The sequence below is a fragment of the Octopus bimaculoides genome, chromosome 6 (genome assembly GCF_046866305.1).
Source record: "Octopus bimaculoides isolate indiv1 chromosome 6, ASM4686630v1, whole genome shotgun sequence".
Classification (NCBI taxonomy): domain Eukaryota; kingdom Metazoa; phylum Mollusca; class Cephalopoda; order Octopoda; family Octopodidae; genus Octopus; species Octopus bimaculoides.
Window position 1 is genome coordinate 93,722,211 of NC_142933.1, and position 21,382 is coordinate 93,743,592.

Here is a 21,382-nt window from a genome sequence, read left to right on the forward strand (position 1 = left end):
CCCAAGGTGCTGTGCTCTGTAATTAGAATGAACCTGAATCCATGTGGTTAAGAAGTGAACTCAGCTAACTGCATGTGCCTTTAGGATAATAATTGTTATGTTCAGCTGTTGTAAATTCAGATCATAAATAAGCTAAACTCTACTTCTAAAGACCATTCTTGGATATTTTCCTTTCATAATTCCTTTTATTTTTAAACTGAACTTTTTTAAATTCTGCCCCTACCTCTCTCTCACTCCCTATCTCTCCCTCTCTCTCTCCCTATCTCTCCCCCTCTCTCTCTCTCTCCCTATCTCCCTCCTCTCTCTCTCTCTCTCTCATTTCCAGCAATTATTTTTCAAATAAACATCTTATTAAATTAGGCCATTAATCAATTATATAATAAAATATGTTAACAGATTTTAAATTACCAACAACAGCTAAAACAATTTCGTTGCAGAATTTATGTATCATATAATCTATCCACAGAATGAGCAACAAAATATTTCATTTTATTTATTTGTTTTTTGTGCATTTACTGCTCATCTTGTACATATATTATTCAACAGGATACTCGTTAATCATTTTGAAAAATGGTGTTTTTGTAAACTGAGAACAGCATTTTATTCAGTTTTTATATTTAAAAAAATCTACATAATCTAGCTTGTCAGTCTGAATAAAACATAATTCATATTTGTTAAATAATTATTTTTCAAAGTTTGCATTAAAAAAAAGGCCTGCAAAGGATATAGAATAACTTAAAAACCTGCCAAAAACTTTCTATGGTAAAATGGTATCATTAATGGTTGATTGTTCAAAGAATTTAGGCAAACAAATCAAACTCTACAAATAATATTCTTTATAAAATAAGTTGATGTATTTATTGAAAAATACCAAAAAAGAAATTCTTTAATATTTCAAAATTGGAGTTTAAAAATGTAACTTTGTTTTCAGATGCACTAGATGTATTGCATTTTATTGTATAATTATTTTGTAAAATATCCGCCTGAAATCCATTATATTTTCTCATCTGTTTTCAGTAGGAAAAATGTTCTATATATATTATTTTCTAACTTTATTTAGGCTCCAGAGGGAGAAAACCAACCTAGTACTGAAGTAGATTTGTTTGTGTCCACTGAAAAAATCATGGTTCTCAATACAGATCTCCAGGTAATATTATAATTATTGTCATTCTTGAAGTATGGAACATTTTCTTTGACATCCTGTTTTCATTTGGGAGATATAGTGCACTCAACACTGGCCAATCTACCTTTGCTATCAATTCTTACTTATGACAATGTTAAATGTAGCAGGCTTTGCAAAATTTAACATTGCATCTAGCTAAGTCCTCATTAACTTGAGAAATATGTGTCTTTTTGATCTTTTGAAAGCATATCCAATCCAAAACAATCTTTCTTTATTATGTAAAATGCTATCCACTGAGAAAGTCTGCACTCTTGCTATTACCTGCTTGTTGTTGTTATTATTATTATTATTATTACCCTGCATGCATAAGCGAAAGCAGGGCATTGTAATCACTCATCTTTGTGTGTTTGCAAAATTACTGGAAAACGGCTCAACGGATTTTCACCACATTTAGCAGAAATACTCATTGGGTGAGTGGCTCAAAATGATGAACATTTGGTTTGGTTATCTTTAAAAAAAATGTTTTAAATCGAACTTACAAATTTCCCGTTAGGCAACTGATCATATTATTTTGTTCACTTTCTTTTTCATATGAATCAACTCTCGTCTGTGTGTGTGTGTTTCAACCATGGTGTACCTATGCATGTAGACACACATGGGTACATACATACATATGCGACTCTGTGTGTGTGTGTGTACAGTGATGGATTCGAGGTTTTCATTTATTTATGAGTTGATTTCTTAATTTCACCAGAGTATAAATACTTGTAATGGTGATAGTTGAAAAAAAAAAAAAAGAAGAAATTAAATCAGTTCGATTAAAAAGCAATTGTAAGCAACACATTGTAAGCCACATTGTAATTTGTGAAAAAATTTATCTGCACGCAGGGTATGCATTTCCCCTCCGATGACTTTTTTTTTTCATTATTATATTTAAGGCGATGAGCTGACAGAATCATTACCATGCTGGGCAAAGTGCTTAGCATTCCGTCCAACTTTACATTCTGAGTTCAAATTCTGCCAATGTTGACTTTGCCTTTAATCCTTTTGGGGTTGATTAAATAGGTACGAGTTATGTACTGGGGATGACGTAATCAACTGGTCCCCTCCCTCAAAATTTCAGGCCTTGCGCTTATAGTAGAAAGGAATATTATTATTATATATAAGGCAGTGAACTGGCAGAATTGTTAGCACACCAAGCAAAATGCTTAATGGTATTTCACCCATTTTTACTCAAATTCTGCTAAGGTGGACTTTGCCTTTCATCCTTTGTGGAAAGTTTACTTCACTTTTTATTACTATTTTTTTAATCTTTAAATACAAACACTCAGAGATCTTTAATATTGTTGAATTGAGATTGACTACTGCTGGAAAATTAACCATCAAATATCTACAGTTTGCTTCTACTGTTCAGTATGACAGTTTATATATATATATATATATATATATATATATATATATATATATATATATATATATATATATATATATATATATATATATATATATATGTGCACACTTTTATGTATATATAATGTAATGATTCTGCTTAGTCATATCAGTATTAATAACCAGTTGCTAGAACTCAATATATACTTATATTTCACAGTAGTAGTATAGTAGTAAGCTCTAATAGCCAAGGGTTGTGATGTCCCCTGCTCTAGATTCTTATATGAACCAGAAAGTACAAAGCATAATATTAATAAATGTATGATGAAAGGACAGAAGTTGCATAATGTCTGTGTGTGTGTGTGTGTGTGTGTATATATATGTGTGTAATTTTATTTTCCACCATTTCTATTTGTTGCTATATACTATACTAAATATATAATTTTTTTGTTGAGGTTCTTGCTTAAAATGTTTAACAACTCATTTATATGAATGAGTTGTTCATAGTACTCATCTTTGTCTGCTTTAGCTCTTTTCATTTCTTTACCCCATCTTAGGTAAATGTTATAAAACTTGTTTTTCATTGAAATTTTTCCCTTCTACAGGAAATCATGATGGATCATTCCTTACGGACAATATCATATATTGCTGACATTGGCGACATCCTGGTAATCATGGCTCGCCGGCGTCTCCTCTCCAGCCCGGGGGATGAATCTTTACGAAGAAAGAAACAGGCGAAGATTCTTTGTCATGTCTTTGAATCTGACGAGGTGAGTTCATTTATGTATTTAGAATTTCGTTAGTATTCAGAAATTATTCAATTGTTGTTTAGCTTTAGATTAGCTCTGATTATTCAGACATGTAATCAAAGGTTTTTTAACTTGATCAGAGCTAACCTAGTGTTATTCAACAATAACTTTAATTATGAAGTTTGAGCAAAGCTTGCTCAATATCATATCTGGATCAATATTGATCATCCTAATTGGTTATTAATTATACAGAAAAAAGTTTCTGGTTTCCTTAGTTGTGTTGTTTCTAATAAGAATATACATGGTTATCAAAAATAATTGCAATTTTTTTTTAATTCAGTGTATAAAAGTAGATTTTCAATATTTTATTAAAACAAAGCTGGAAAAGGGAGTTTACCATAGCAATGTGTTCAATCAAGTCTTTTTTCTTTTTTTTTGGTAATATACATTTTACTCAGCATTCAAGATGTTGTATAATATTGTAGAATTTAGCTCTCATAAATTCATTTGTTTCTTAATTTTGTTTGTTTAGAAAATCTTATCTTTTAATGTTTTCAATTAACCATCATTATGTAAAAGTTTTGCAACGTTACATTGTGACATTCCTGTACCAAGTGAATTTGATCATGTCCTTGTAGATATTCACTCTATAATGTCCAGTAATTCTTCAACTTGAATTCTCTATTAAAATGGAAATTATTCAGTTGAAGTGGTTTTTCTGAAGACTTCTTGTTTCTTCAGAATCTTTGTCATTGTATGCAATGAAGCCCTTGCTTTTTCTCCTAAGTTAGACAGTGCTACTGTGACATTGTCCAACTTTATGATAATATGCTATCTAGTTCTTCACTCAAATCTACATTATTTTAAAAAATAAAATAAGACTTTTGTGTACAGAACATTTTTTTATTATATTTAAAGCTATAAGTAAATAATACAATTGGCTGATAAAAATTATAATTAAGAAAATTTGTAACCATTTTGACTAACTCTATATACAGAATGGTACTTTTTTAAGTCCCTGATCCACAGAGTATAACAGATTTTCTAACGTAACGTTGAGTAGCACATAGGTATACTGGACAGATTCAAGCAATAGACAGAGCACTGTCAGACAATTTCAGGAAAGCATTGTCTGTGAAATACAAAGATAAAGCAAGGAAAATAACAGTAAAGAACTATATCAATTAAAGTATGTTGTTGGTAAAATAAATTTTGTCAGGTAGACAAATGACCTTTTGATAATGATGATGACGATTTAAGATGATAATAATACAAAGAATTTAATATTACGAAAGTATAACACTATGCTTATACTATTGGTGATCCAAACTTGATTATTATGAATAATGATTAAAGATTTTTTAATTAAATTCTCAATATAGTTTATCATTCTCTTTTATTATATTATGTCTACATCAAATCCTTTCATTATTTCTCAAATCATCCAAGCAAGGTGTTTTCAGATTTTTATTCTGTAAGAGTAGGAAGAAAGAAAAAAAAGATTTAAAAAGTATTAGATCAATTCACAGAAAATTTCAGACAGAAGTTATTTTGTGAAATGCTTGTGCTGTAACTTGCTAAAAGAAACATTAAAAGAAAAAAAGAAAGAAAGCAAATTATGTAAATTGATAACTTGAAATTATTCTTTTAATTACTTTGCTGGTTCACAAGAAATATCAATCTGGTTATTATATTTCTAACAGAACAATATACTTTGAGTGTGTAGCCAAGCAACTACATTACATTCATCTGTTGATGCAACATGTATCAGTATGATGGTGTCTGAACTGTTGCAGAACACATTTTAGTTACCTATTTGTAGATCATCCCTTATTCATTGGTGTTAATAATGTTATTGGTTTGTCTGTTTTCTATTGCTTCATTAAATCAATTTTTTTTTTTTTTTTTTCAACATTCGAAATTGGTTTAGCTATATTTCATTTGTTTGTCTGTAAAATTTTTATATGCAATAAAAAATATATTACTTCTTTTATTCCTACACTCAATAAAATTTGGGGGCAAAGATTCAACTTAATTTTATCATTATACTAGTGAATTGTTTTTTCATACTTTCTATACTTTGATTTTTTTTTTTTTAAGGAAATATAAATTGTCTTTGTTCTAGAACATACAGATGAAATTGTAAACAGATATTTATTTAGAATTATCAATTATTTCTACATTTAGTTTACTGCAGCATCTTCCCAACTATGTCCTTGACATTCTATAACTGACATAGTACACCTGCTGTTCTTCCATTTCTCTGGGAAGTCAATAGAAGTGGTGGGGGGAAAAAACTACAAAACAAAAACTATCATAAAAATATATTCCATTTCTTTCCTAAGTTTCAATGTATCACTTGCTATAAATCAGTAACATGGTTCTGAAAGAAGTCTCTGATTGGCTAAAAATTACTGAAACATTTCTGTGTGTTCTGGGGATCAATTTATCTATAATCTAGTTATCATGTTAAAATAGTCTTAATGATTGAATTATTCAGTCTTGTTTGTCACCTGTCAAATTTCAAGGTTTTTTTCCTTTTGATTGAAATAATATTATAGTAACTGCCATGTTATGGAATAAACTTCAATTCTGGTTTTAATATTACAAAGAAAAGAAAATAACTAGCTCAATTATTCAATTAGATGTAAACTATAAATATAAAAGATTTTTTTTAATGTAATATTGAGTTTTCTAAAAGAATTGGCTTGATATTTCATATTTATAAGGGGAGGAAAGTTGAGTTTGTGATGTTTAAGTCTTTGTAAAAAGATATTAGTGTTGATAAGTGAATTAAAATAGGAATTATGGCTGGTTTTACTGGGAAGTTACCTTTACTCTCTACTCTTTGTAACTATACTTCTCATTAAAATTGTTGAATGCTAATGAGATTGTGATTTCTTCATTATTTTGTTGTTGTTGTGAGCCTGATGAAGTAGATCTATGGTCAAAAGTGTTCCAGCCATGACCAGCCAATCTCTTCATTTTTCCAGGCATCTTATAGCTAATATGACATTACTTAATGTTGTCTTGGATATCGTCTTTTTTTTTTTTTTTTAGTTAGTTAGACAGTAGAGTATAATTTAAAAGAAATATGGTTCCAATTTCTAGGTTAATAACCATCTAAGGTTCCTTTGTTGACTCATTTGTTGTTTAAGAGCATATCTGGAATTTTCTTCCTTCTTTCTTGGACTTAAAAGTTCTAAAAATTTAATTATTTTCATAATTGCTTGAAAGAGGAATTAACTTTTTCAACAGAACTATTTGCAAATGAGGATGGGGTGCGGGTATGACTGTTAGTTAAGAAACTTGCAGCTCTGTTGCAGGGCACCTCGAGCAAGTGTCTTTTACTATAACCACTGGCCAACCAAACCCTTGTGAGTGGATTTGGGTGATGGAAACTGAAAGAAGCCCATCACACACACACATACTATGTGTATAAGTGTTCCTTTGCCTTGATATTGTGTGATGGTTGTAAACAAGTTTGTTTCCAATCTTCTGTGAAAAACTTGTTTACTCATGGGGAACTATTACCTTGCTTGGTGACAGAAAGGGTATCTGACTCTAGAAAGTTTGCCTCGGAAGATTCTGTTTTATGCAGGCATAGAAAAATGGGCATTAAAATGATGACAATGATACGTGTGCTTCATAAGGAATAATCTAAAATAGAACCTGAAACCATTTATTATGATGTAAACTCTAAAGCCACATAGTCACCTTTTCACATACACACACACACACACACACACACACACACACACACACACACACACATAAATTGTGTTGTATGTTTGTACATTGATACAAATACATTTTTTGAGATTGTATTGGTTTACAAGCTTAGTCTCCTTTAATTAAGCATTTATTGTTACTCAACAAAAGGCAGTCTTTATCAGGCAACTTAACTGGTGGATGATATTTGATCTTATGGTCTGCCTCAGTAATAATCCACAGCTAAGTTAATGTCTCTTAAACTTAACAAAGCACAACTAAAAATTTCTGAAGAAATGTTCAAGCTAAGTAATGATCGTGAACAATTAACTGAAGCTGGTGCAGGTTATACCATGTTCTCAAAGAAGTACATCTATCTTCATTTATCACAGAGGTTTGACTCCAAAAAACAGTGATAATGAGTCTACTCCATGCACTTTGTAAGTGGAGCAAATGATAGGTTGACACCAAACTTTCAGCCCATAGCAATGAAGCTTCCACTGTTGTGTATTTTCTTTATTATCTCTACTTTTTGCTGTTGAGAATACACTCATCTGTGTCATTTGTTAAGATCAGATGTCTGTGTTTCTTGTGTTTATTTGTACCATTTTGATAGATATGAGTACATAAATCCATATAAAAAAATATGCAGCCTCACAACATTGTCTTGTGAGCATTACAATAGTCAGTGCATTGTGGGTAGCTGTGGGTGGTTGCTGGGGAATGCTTTTGTGTTCCAAGCAGACTCTTTGACTGATCATAAAGCATGTTATCACAGATCACCCTGTGATAAGCACAACATGGTTCACAATTGTGCGTACCATGTTATCCTGAATCAGTAATGAATGAGGTTTCATGTATGAGATAGGGTTTCCATTTATAATAGGAGGTTTCACAGAGCAAAATGCTCTTTCTCATTTTACTCAATGAAGCAAATAATTAGTGGTCAAACTGCCTCAGAACAAACCCTCAGCTCATAGAGACAAAATTTCAAAAGTGTAGAAATGAAATGTTTATGATTTGCCTTTAGCACATGGATTTTAGAGTTGAGACCATAGCCTGGGATTAGCTTTATGATTGTATCACAAGGTAAATTAATATATTTCTTAGTCTTAGCTTTTAATTGGAGCAGTTGGTAGAAAGGAAGACTCATCCAACTTCTGTACATGAACATCCTTGACCAGTCTAGTCAGCAAATAAAATTTTCGCTCTAGCCAAATTCATGTTAAGGATGGAGTCCCACAGCCTTATCATAGAGAAAGTTAGTTTGGACCTTGATAAAAACATACTCTTGTGTGGAACAGCGATTTTTACCAGAGGGCTCTTAATGGATAGACAGCATCAGTATTTCAACACTTTCTGAGACCAGATTCTATGAAGTTGTACAAATATCTGATTTTGGCTCTTCCATATTGTGACAAAGCTAATCTACAAATGGAACAAGATATTTTAGGCGCTAAAATTTACTGTTTTAACAGCAGTTGTTTGATTGTGTGTGTGTGTGTGTGTGTTTATAAATACATTTGAATACATTCATATATATTTGTGTGTATGCCTGTGTACACACACACACACATATATGCACACACTCACACATATACATATATTTATGAATATATATATGTATTTATGAGGATTTTCACTTTGCATCTTGAGTAGCAAGTGTATTTTTTAAAATTTGTTGAAGGCAAGTATTTAACTAGCTTTATTAATAAACTTACTTTAGTGATCATTTGTTACAAAATATTTCAATGACAGTGTAAGCAACCCTTCTACGTATAATAGGTGCTGATGTTGCCATTGTTTGGTCAAATTGTTTTAATTTTAGTAATCATTTATATCATGTACAATAGAACATGAGTCAGACACCTGACTTTTTGTGTCAAGGAGAGGGTTGGAAAACTGATGTGTAGGGATAGCTACAGCATTACTATACAGGCAGTGGACATTTATGTAACAACTTTGTGTGTCAAAGTAGGTGTATTTCTAAATTCTTTATCCTTCTATTACTACAAGTCTATCTTTTCATGCTATGGCCATTTATCTTAGTCAATTTTATAAATACTTTGATCTGTATATGTGTGTAAGAGAGAGAGAGAGAGAGAGAGCAAGAGTGAGAGTATAGTTGACAGGTCTTCCACCTACTGCCAATCTTAGTGTATCTGGAATCAATTCCTCATTGAATGTATGAATTACTTTGTATTACAAGTTTTATGAATGCTTATTACAACTTTTTTTTTTAATCACTTTTATTAATAATATCATACTAGATTGTTATTGTAGTAGGTTAGACATGGGAAATGAACAAAATCATCTATGTTGTTGTTGTTGTTATTATTATCATTATTTTGTGAATATTTATAAGAAGTCTCTCGGTAATATACAGAATTATCTTCAGAGCTAAATGCACTTACAAAAATTGCTAAAATGCTGCCGACTTTGTTTTTCCTGCCTACTCAGGCAACATTTTAATTACCAATTTTCTTATCACAACTCCTACTGCACTTTCTATCATGTACGTAGGCAATACCTATAAATCATAGTTTTCTTGTTCAACGTTTTTATTGCTTCTCATGTGAAACTATCTATTAATTACTACTGTTGTTCCATGATAGTTTTACAGAAATGTTTAGATTCGGTTTATTGACTTGCAATGATATATAATTTTCATCTATAAACTATCATCAACTCCTTTGTCCTCAACTATGAAGTTTTATCCTATATAAGTCTTTTCCTATAAATGTAAATAATAAATTTAAGAATAAAGTTCCTATCTAATTATGTTATGTCAGGCTTTAGATTTATTATATTAATTTTGCATTTGCTAAAACTAACCAGTATTAGAGGGATTCATGTAACTTAAGTGTGTGTGTGTGTGTGTGTTTTGCCTCAGCTTGACCCTATTTCAGTAGACTTATGATCAAAACCATTCTAGTTGTAACTATTTTGTCTTCTGTTCATTCACAGTGTATCAGGGACCACATGATCCAGTGTGTCTTTCCTTCCTTAAGATGGGTATGATTTGAGGGTAATTTGGCTGCTATTTTTAACCAGTCAAAGCTAATGTTATTTTATAGGTAATTCTTATGTACCTTAAATAACAAAAGTTTTGTGTTTTCTACCTGGTTTTCATATAGATTCCTTTCTTTTTTGTTCAGTTCAAATCTTGCTACTGCCAATTTTGCATTTCAACTGACTATTAATGAATACCAGCTATATATATATATATATATATATATATATATATATATATATATATATATATATATACACACACACACACACACACACACACACACACACAATGTCATATCATTTGACTATTCCTTTCTCTCTCCTTCATAGAAATGATATATTTTCCTTGTAAAAAGAAAAAAATTATCATCATGAACTCTGACAGTAACAATAACAAGAGCTATCTCTACAATAAATGCTTTCTCTCATTAATGGATAATTACTTTAGCTATTACGATTTTTACAAAGTAATGTCAAATAATTTCAAAAGTTTACCCATCATCATCATTGTCATTGTTTAATGTCTGTTTTCTGTGGTGGTATGTATTGGATAGTTTGACAGGAGCTGACAAGCTAGAAGACTGCACCGAGTTCCAATATCTACTTTGGCATTGTTTCTATGGTTGGATGCACTTTCTGATGCTGTCTAGTTTACAAAGTGTACTGTGCTTTTTTCGTGGCACTGGCGCTAGTGAGGTCACCAAGTAACTTGCAGGACAAGCATGCTCAGCTGAGTGGGGGTGTTGTATTGAGGGAGATAGCTCTATGTTTATAAAAGTTTGAAGGAAAAAAAGAATTTCAGGTGGTTGATTTGTGATAAGGAAGGTAAGGAAATCCGCTTCATACTGTTGGTTCTTTTTCTTCTTCAGAGAGAGAAAGAGTGAGAATAAAGCAGCCTTATCACCAGTCACGAAACTGCAGCTGGAAAATTTACAGAAGTAAAGGAGTGACATGGAGGGGTAGATATAAGGAGAGAGGGGGAGGGAGGGAAATATAATGTAAGTAGTGTGGCCATTGTATAATGTGGCCAGAAATAAAGTGTGAGTAGTGATCAAAGTTTATAGCAAAACCCAGGTCTGGTGAAATGGATGGAATGTGGTGGGACCAGGTCTGGTGAAGTAGGAAATAGTGAGAAAGCAGTGCAGAGGAAGTGATGAACAAAATAACATATACATAACACAGAGACACATGTAAACAAAGTGGGATACTGGGCGGTGGGGGCATGAATGAGTTGTGGATGAAGAGGTCAATAAAATGTGGGTGGGGGATAAGCTAACAAAAAGGAGATCAGCACAAAAAAGGGAATGGTGGATGATAAGGAGTGAGCAGTATCATACAGATAAAATTAACCAAAGTAGGCAGGCTGACAAGGGGTAATTTATGACAAAAGATGGGAAGAAGGTTGAAATCAAAATAATACACAAGTACATAATATGCATATACAATCAAGTGTGCAGTGTATGCACAAACTGCACATAACGTATATGATCACTAATCATTCATTGGTTGGTAAAAATTAATTCAGTCAATTCAGTGGTGAAGTAAAGCATGCTATTAAGACCCCATGTAGTCACGGCATTACAATATGAAATAAAGTCCACCTTTTGCATTATATAATGATATAAAATACATAATATAATGTATTTTTTGTTACATTCTACAACATTCACACACACAATTTTATTATGTATTAGTTAAAGAAGAAACAAATTTATGGACAATATGTAGTCTGGAAACATTTTTTTTTAATGTATACTAACAGATTTTAATCTCGTAGTTATTCTACTCAAAAAGAATAGGCATAGTTATGTTGTTCAAAAGTTCACTTACCAAGCACATGGCTTCAGGTTCAGCCCACTATGTGATACTTTGGACACGTGTCTTCTACTATAGTCTCAGGATGACCAAAACCTTGTGAATGAAATTGCTAGTCAGAAACTGAAAGAAGTCTGTCATATGTGTGTGTGTTTATATATCTTTCTTTTGACATGCAATAGATGTAAATGAGCCACCATCATACAAGCACTATCCTTTGTTTTCAATTTTTCACAAAAAATGTCTGGTCATGGGTAAATATTACCTTACTTGGAAACAGATGATTGGTTAACAATAGGAAAGACATCCAATCATAGAAAACCTGCCTGAACAAATTCCATCTGACCTATGCAAACCTGGAAAAGTAGATATGAAAACAATAACTCTGCAGAGTTATTAGATTTCATATGGTCTTTTCACTCTCAAGTACACTTTGTCTCTATATTGTTCCTGTAATCCTTAAGGTAATTTCCAGGGTTACCTCTTTTTTTGTTGGCTAGAAGGTTAGTGTATCTTGGAGTATAACTTTGATTTAGTAGCCTTCTTTGTTTGTACTCATTTTGGGAGTTCAGTACTACTTGCTGTTTTTAGAAGTGGTCTGTGCGTTAACCTGACATCACTTTACTGCCTACTGGTGGAATAGTCCAATTGTCATAGTTAAATTTTGAAGAATATAATTTTTCATGATTGGTAAATGAAATGTTTATATCACATTATTTCTCTGTTTCTGTGAATTGATCCAAGTATTCAGTTGCAGCTGTTGTATAAAAGTTAATTTCTATTCTTACATATATATATATATATATATATATATATATATATATATATATTGCATCTTATTCAAAACAAACAAAAAATATTTTGTAATAATTGGAATGTATACAAGATGGAAATAGATCTGATATTCCTGTGTATATGGAAAATAATTGCTCCAACTATTAATACATGCAAAACTTGAAGGTAACTGGCAAGCTTAAAGATTGAACTACAAACCATTTTTTAAAGCTAACTTAGAGAAATAGAAGGTAAATATCACAATTAAAAAATTTTTTTTTTTTTACATATTTATAGCCTTACAAATATAACTAATTGTAGATGGTGACAACTTAAATTGGGGTTAAAAAGGGATTGTGTTGTAAAAGTCTTCATGATTTTGCCGTATTTTGTGAAAAGTTTCTTTTCATGTGTGATCCTGAACTTTCATAAAATGTAGCTAGATATATGAATCTTGTGATCTCTATTTTGCAGTTCACTCTATATTTCATCTCTCTTTGAAAATGCTTATTCTAAATGGCTATCATCCTTTTATGTGTGTTTTCTGCTCAGAGACCAGACACCAGATCAATATGTTGCTATAAAATTATGACATCACATGAACACACATGCGCACAGACACACACACCTCCCCACCTTCTCTCATATATATGTGTGTGTGTGTGTGTGTGTGTGTGTGTATATATATATATATATATATATATATATATATATATACTTGTCTTTGATTTTCAGAACATTTTTTTCTTTTAGTCCTACTATATTGATTTTCTCATTAGGCCAAATAAATTTAACATCAGAATCAGTGGTGTAAGTCCAAAATGATGGCTTAGTGTAACAGAAACACATCGTGTGTATGATTGAAAATCTTTCAGAAATGGAATGAAACTGACTTATTTTTATTGAAACTACTTATTAATAGCCTATTAGAAATCATGAATGTAATTTAACAGATTTGTATAGACTATTATTAATTGTAAAATATTTCTAAACTCATCTAACTTAAAGAATTTCCAATCTTTTCTTCTTATGTGAGTCATCTTTGTCTTCTTGGTATTCCTTTCAAGTTTTCAAAGTGAACATTCACCTGTTGAAATCTGACAGTTTTGACTCACTGATCATAAGTGCAAAGTCAGCAAAACAGCTATTCAGAAAAATTGTTGTGTAACAAATCAAATACTACTACTTATCACTGGTAGTAAATTACTCCACAAGTATTGTTCCTTTTATGATTCATTCAGTACAGAAGGCCAAGTGGTAATGTCAAGAAATCAAAACCCTTTTTGTTTTTTCACTGTCTTTAGTATGACTTTAGTATGAATGTTTCTGTTAAGATTGTGCTACTTCTCATTGCTGATGAAGATTAGTTTTCACATTAGAAGGAATCTGAGGTAAAGCTTTTTATCTTTAATCAGTGACAGTATTTTTTTCTGCAACATTTCTTATTATTGTTTTTGTACTAAACAACATCCATTAATAATGACAAATATGTATTAAGGAAAACCTTAAGTCATTTTTTTTTTTTTGTTTACGACAATATTGTAGGACTTTGACAAATGTAAGCAAATGAATGTTGTTATATATTTCACAGAAAACCCGATCTGGTTTTTTTGGATCCATATTCACAGTTCACATATCCATTTTTTCTATCCACAGAAAACTATATAGTTTATACTTTTATATAGTCACCAAGTGTCACAACTTCAGTGAACCAGTTGTTCTGATTTGCATAATTAATGTTTTGCTGGTTGTTAACTGTTACTGTACTAGATAGCATATATGGATTATTATTAATGTGTATGAAGGTAAACATAATATTTTATGGTTAAAGCCATGAGTCTTTTACAAATGTAAACAAATTGATTTGCATTATCTTTTCTACAGATAGAAAAGTGGATGTTGCCTTATTAATCCATGTTAATAATTATCCATACATTCTGTTTAGTGCTATAGCAATTAATTAAATTAGTGGTTAGCAAAGCATTAATTATGCAAATCAAACAACTGATTTATTGGAGCTAATTCATTTAGGGGCTATAAATAGCTATTAACCCTGTGATTAGAAAAGACAGATACATGACTTCTGAAGATAAATTTTACTGAAAATCAGGTCAGGTTAATCCTCCTTTTTTCTGTCCCTGGAAGAGATAACAACAGTCAATTTACTAAAGTCTCACAGTATCAGTTAAAAAATATTGGGTTTAACTTAAATTCTATTATTTTGAGAATTTTAAATCCTCAAGATAGTATATTTTATACATTACATTTTTCCTGACCATTTTTCTCATAATATATAGCCTTTTGTGTTATAATTTTGAAAATCATCAAGAATAAGATATTCAGTAAAATAAGTAACTTTCAACTTTTATTGAAATCAATTGTATTTACCAGTTTATTGCACTCACTTTTCTTTTAAAAAAAATGCCTTTAAAAGAAATTCTCTTTGCCTGTTATATGCAAAGTTACAGTTCTGTGTAAAATGACTTCCCTAAAAAGAAGAATAAAACCTATTCTCTTCCTATTTTGATTGTAAATTAAGATATACTGACAAAAAGGTATATCTATGTATATTTATGCATTAAATTAATATATACCAACATGATGATGATGATGGTATGAAGAATTTCATTTATTTGATCCTTACAAAAAAGAGCAAAGTACTTGCTTTGCCTCAGAACAAAGATTGAGTGATGGTTGACCTTGAGGTATCTGATGTGGTATATCCACAAGCAAGTTTTACTCTTTGGTAAATAGCAGTACAAAGTTGAATATGAAGCTCTCCTGCCTCACTTTTATTATGCTCATTTCCAAAGTATAAATGGCTATTTCATATTTCTACTGTGCAATGCTCCTATTGAAATTTAAACAAAAATGATTGTGTATGCAACCAATTACAAGTTAAGATGATAGAATAAGGAAAGAAAGTGGCAATAGATCTATGGTTAGGTGTTGTGGGGAGCCACCAACAGAATACACAATACATGGGTGGAAAAAACAAAGAAAAATTACCATGCATAAAATGCAATTTTTGAGGCGATATTGCTGAATGGCCTACATTGGAAAAGACCTGAGGATGTGAATGTTTATTCATAGAAAATCTGGCATTGCTTAGCAAAGACCTGCAAATGATTTTAAAGGAACAGTGCATGGTGTTATAGAAAAAAATACATGAAGAAACATGTACTATGTATGCAAAACAAGAACAAGAATTGGCAAGTGAATGCCTGACAAGATAAGAAGTTTTATCATCACAAAGCCATTCCTACTAGTATTTAATGTATGTTACAGAATTACTGAAGATGAAGCTAGAGAATTACAAAACAACAATGGCAGTCATATCTAGAGAAGTTATTTTACGGTTACAGTATCAAGATGTTTCTTCAAAGTCTTTATGCATGAGGAATGGAATAAATGCATGAATGATTTATCTCTAATGGATGCATGAGGAAACTTTGAATTGCAGAAGTATGCTGGCAGGTTAAGACATTCATAAGATGCAGTGAAAGAAAAGATTGTTGTCAAATTTTTTCAAGAAGTGCTATTATTAGTGCTTTAGATGGCACAGAAGATTAAATGAGTTACGAAGAAGGTGAGAGTAGTTGGGAGGAAGAATTTTGAAAGTTTCAAAGATGGTAGCAGTGAAGAATTTGAAAGTTTCCCAGAGGCTGCAATAACGACGAAATTCAAAGCTTCAAAGATACCAAACACTGAATAAAAATTTAACATCTCATTCTGCTTATTCATAATTTTAAGCATATCAAAGGCAATTATTTTGCTAGAATGTTCTTTTTTTTTTTTTTTTTTTTTCTCATTTTTTTCTATATAAGTGAATTTATATATTTTTTTTATTCTTCTTATCCAAGACACTGAAACCACAATATTTTTGACATGTATGTTGTTTATTCATAAAACCTAAAAAAATTCAAATTTTTGTAAAGGAACAAATTATTTCCTTGAATTTGAAATATAATCTATTTTTTCTCAAATTTCTCTCACATGATTAGTGTGTTATTTGCATGTGCATATTATGCGCAAGCAAATATGGTAATTATTTTTCACATAATGAGATTTTCAAAAATCTGAATTTAGATTTGAACACAGGCAATATCAGAAAGGATAATACCGAAAAAGTTAATTCCTTGATTTCTGAGTGTGAAATTATAGTTCTTTAGGTACTAACAGTTAGATTAGATCATCAGTTATCAATTATCTTACAATATTTATTGTAAGTAAAATATATCAAAAGCAGTGGAGTGGGGAATCTTTTTTAACAAGCATAAAGAAGATCAAAAATATTTACGTTGGTACATCAGTTGGTATTTTACCTCAATATTTCATGCTTTTGGTTCTATATTTCTTATAGTCTAGATGAGTTGTCAATATAGTGATACAAATGTTAAGGGTTTATCTTTTTAAATAGATATCACTTTTAGATATTTGGGCTCCTGCAAAATAGCAAATTATTTTTGATAGAGATTTATTGACTTAGTGAGTTTTGTTTCCCCCTCTCAGCTATCTAAATTGGTACTTTTTTCAATTGATTAGTTTGCAACACCACTAAAAGCTACTGTTAGATTTATCTTCTCTAAATCTTACCTTGTTCTCTTTCAAATTCCTTAGCTTGATGTTATCCCATTGATTACTTTTGTATGCAAGCTTGTTTACTATATCAGGTTTTTTTATTCTCTTGTGTATCCTCAATATAAATATCTAAAATCACTTTTACTTGCCTATGTTCTCAGTATAAATATCTAAAATCTCTTTTAATTGCCTATGCTCTCAAGTGACTTCCTAATTCTCACTCCAGTTACTCTTCCCTTCCACCATGTCCAAAGTTTTAGAAGTTAATACAAAAACCATCATCACTTTTTTTTATTTGCCTTATTTTCTTGATTTAGCTATTTAATGTTGGTTATGTGGCATTTTAGAGCAAAGAAATGGAGTGAATGGGGCATTGCTGTGATAACCATCAATACCATTAAGTTTGGTAGTATTGAAAAAACATTCTGGCAAACCCTTATGGTGTAGAATCAGAGAGTTAAATATAAACTTATGTTATTTGTAGTATTGATTTCCTATGATGAGGCTCAAGGTTGATTTTTTTAATACTTGGAATATAGTCAACTCAATTTTCCCTAAAAACTTAGTACAAATCTCACTTTCAAATACCATTGTAGATTCATTCACAATGGCAGTCTCTATCATCATCATTTAACATTCGTTTTCCATACTAGCATGGGTTGGACCTTTATATATTCTATATATGATTGAGATATTCTGTGTAGTTTCTTTTACCTCCTTATTTTCATATTTCATTCTTTATTCATCCAGCCATTCAGCTAATAGATTGCATTTTCCAATAAGTCTTATAAATTCATTTCCTTTTACTCATTATCAGTAGTGTGTGTGGGTGTGTGTGTGTAAAAGGTGTTTAGGTGTAGTTTTATATCCACAAATGTGTATTCTGAATTTGAAATAATTTAACTTATGTTGGTGATATTGACATGTATTTTGATCAAACAAACCTTGTTTAAACATAACAAGTTTAAGAAATATAATGAAAATACTAAAAGCATACATAATCTTGATAATAATTTCAAAGCTGTAAAATAGTTGTCCAAAAAAAAGTTCTGTTTTATTAGTTGGACTGCATTATTTTAATTTAAAAAGTTATTTTCCTTATCTTATTGAATTAATTGGTAAATTTATCTCCTGAATAAATTAATCAATCTCATTGAAACATTTTGCATGAACTGTAATATTATTAGAATAATATTCAAATTTCAATTATTCAGAGAACATTGTAATTGTTTATCTAATTACTTTCATTGGCTGTCTTCTTATACATTAGTAGATTTGCTGCCTTTTAGAAACGGTTTCTAATGCAGTGACAGTATTGTTGCAATTAGCTGCAACATTAAAACGAAACCTAATTTGGAAAAAAAGAAATGATTTCACTAGTATTTAATGAGAATTTTAAAACAAATTAAAAATCTAAATGAAAATTTTTGCCTCGTATTGTTTTTCAGTGTCCAAATAACTTCTTTACAAGCACAGAATTATTTTGTAATGAGTAAAGGATATTGGTTCTTTAGCAATTCAAAGAAATGTGATAGAATGAAGAAATCAATAAGCTGTTATTGCTTTGAGCACAAAGGCCTGCCTACTGCTCAATACTTCTATTTGATTGATCTATCTCTACTTTGATAGCAAGTCACTCCTCTTGATCTTGCTATATATTTTTTGGTGATGGTGGTGGAGTGCCTAGCCTTGCCTACTACTTAATTCATATGTACCTTCCTACCTATAATTTTTAATATTCTTGCTCTACACTGTTACTACTGCTGTTGATGTTACACTTACTATTACCTTCATCAGTGGTTGAAATTCTGTCACTATTGCACTTATACTTCTCATTGACAGTGTCTTTTTTTTTTTTTCTTCCTTTCCTGAAAGCAAAGTATTCCTGCTGATTTTGGAAGTTAACGCCTATCACCCTATCATGTTGCTGCTGAATTGTAGTGCTGCCACTAAGCATTCAGTTATTCTACTCATCGCACCAACTATTTTAACTGTTGTTGCTTTCTGCTGCTATCACCATCACTACTATTGTCTGCATAAATCCTCATCCAGTAAACATAAAATATTATTAACTTTATGTTGCTTTGCGCATCATTCTTAATACTTTTTTCACCGGAGAAAAATTATTTTTAACATGACTGAATTTCTTTTTTTTTTAGTTTTCTGAAATTCATTGATAACATTTAGTTTAATGCATCCGAAAGTCTTTCTCTCACTGCCGAGAGATATAAACATTGTTTATATCAACAGTGTGCTCTTTACGTTAAAATGTGAAAAACAAATTAGCCAACACTTTATTGTGCACATTGGATAGTTTCTTACCTTATCTAATAACTTTCTTCTTACCTGTCATATCGCAAGGATACTTTGATAGGAAGCAAATATTTGTGACTGCCAATCTGTGGAGTGTAACAGAAACAGTAACACCGAAGTTATTTGAAGTATACTCAAAATTTCACCTTACTTGGAAATATTCAATAGAAATATCTGAGAATTTGTTAGTTCTTACCTGGATGGAGAACACTTAACCGGCATACACAACTGGAATATATCTTGTCATTATATCACTTTGCTAGATGTTGATGATGTTAAATGTTCACTTTTATATTTCTTGCATGAGTATTTATATTAGTTATATGTCAGCTTAAATAATCTGTTTTTGTAGGTTTTGATAATTTCCCTTTTATATCAGACATCAGTAAATTACATTCCAATCTAGGCTGTAGTTTTGTTTAATGTTAGGTTAGTCATTTGAATCTCTGGTTGTGCAGGAATAGTTTGCATAGTCTCTTCATATGGATGATAGTTTTGTGTGTTGTAATACTTAAATACTTGTAAACAGTATAATTTTAAATATTTCTACTGTCTTTTCTGTCTATTTAGAGATATATAATTATATTATAGTTTCTCATTCAGATCAACATTCTCACATTTTTGTAAAGTTGTATATTGTAATTTTATTTGAAAACTTCACATTCAATGAATCTATATATGTATATAACGTTAATGTTAGAAAATATTTCAAAGTATCTTGTGGTGGTGGCTACTTCTACAAAGTTTAGCACATAAAAAGTATTTCATGGAGTTTAGTAGTTCATTATACTCATGTTTGTATTTAAGACTAGATATATTGGATAGAATTGATTATAAAGATAAGGTAATTAAGTTTTCAAAAGCTAGAATAGTTTCTGTAATTAGTTTAATTCTCTTTCTATTTTTTAACATCCCCACCACCACTGCTGAGAAAAATGAAAAGAAGAAGAAACTTACGAATTACTTTTTTATTCCCTAAAAACCTATCTTATTCTTGATATTCTCATTTATAACCTGCCGTTATGATGATATTTCCATGATTTTTTTTTCTTTTGCATTAAGCTTGGTTTTGCATAGGTTTTGCTTGAATTATTTCTAACATTTCATATTAAAGGTTTACAATAAAAAGATTATTTGGAAAATTATCCATGCCATTGATAAATTTTATTTGTTTCTAATTAGCTTTTTCATGCTACATTAATTTATTTATTATAAATTTTAAAGGTGTTTTTCTGTTTTTAAGTTCTTTAATCATAATTTGTGGTCTCATTTCTGGATATAATTTTATACATCAAGTTGGAATTATACTCTGCTATTTCATTTACTTCTTGGTTTTAGTTTGTCAAGAGGGGACACAACATATTGAAGTAATATTCTGTTAATTTCTTTAGAGTCCAATTTAATTTACAAAATTCTAAATATGTTTGCTATTGGCGGTAGTTTAGGGCCAAATGACTTTAATCATGTTCAATATGAGCCCCTTGGAGTTGTTTATGAAACACAAAAAGAGGTAAATAAATTTATTTTCTCTACCTGCTTTTGTTTACATGATGAGGATGATGATGTGCATATGCACATACATGCCTGTTTGAATGTACACACGTTAACATAGTTTTCCATTTGCATAATTTTCTATTTATGTTGTTATGATAATTAATATATATGCACCATTTCATATAGACTGCATAGAATGCATTGAAATTATGAAAAAATACATGAAAATGTAATGTTTACATTGTTTAGTCATAGTACTATTTTTATTCAATATTACAGTACAAATTATGGAATTTCAAACATACTACTTGATTGTACAGATAACTTTTAATGAAGCAATTACATTGTGGATGAGTTATTTTAGCTGCATAAGAGCATACAAAAAATCTTATATTCACTTTTCCTTTATTTCTTAATA

The 21,382-nt window shown here is 30.5% G+C and overlaps 1 protein-coding gene across 50 annotated transcripts in view; it reads left to right on the top strand.

Moving 5' to 3' along the window:
- The window catches only part of LOC106880734 (uncharacterized), a 207,169-nt gene that overhangs the window by 149,313 nt on the left and 36,474 nt on the right, over positions 1–21,382 (top strand). For all 50 annotated transcript variants that reach the window (XM_089354281.1, XM_089354306.1, XM_089354277.1 and 47 more), the window contains 2 exons: positions 1,061–1,147; positions 3,118–3,282. In XM_089354281.1, coding sequence (XP_089210407.1) covers positions 1,061–1,147; positions 3,118–3,282 — 252 coding nt within the window. The remainder of the gene's footprint in view (positions 1–1,060; positions 1,148–3,117; positions 3,283–21,382) is intronic.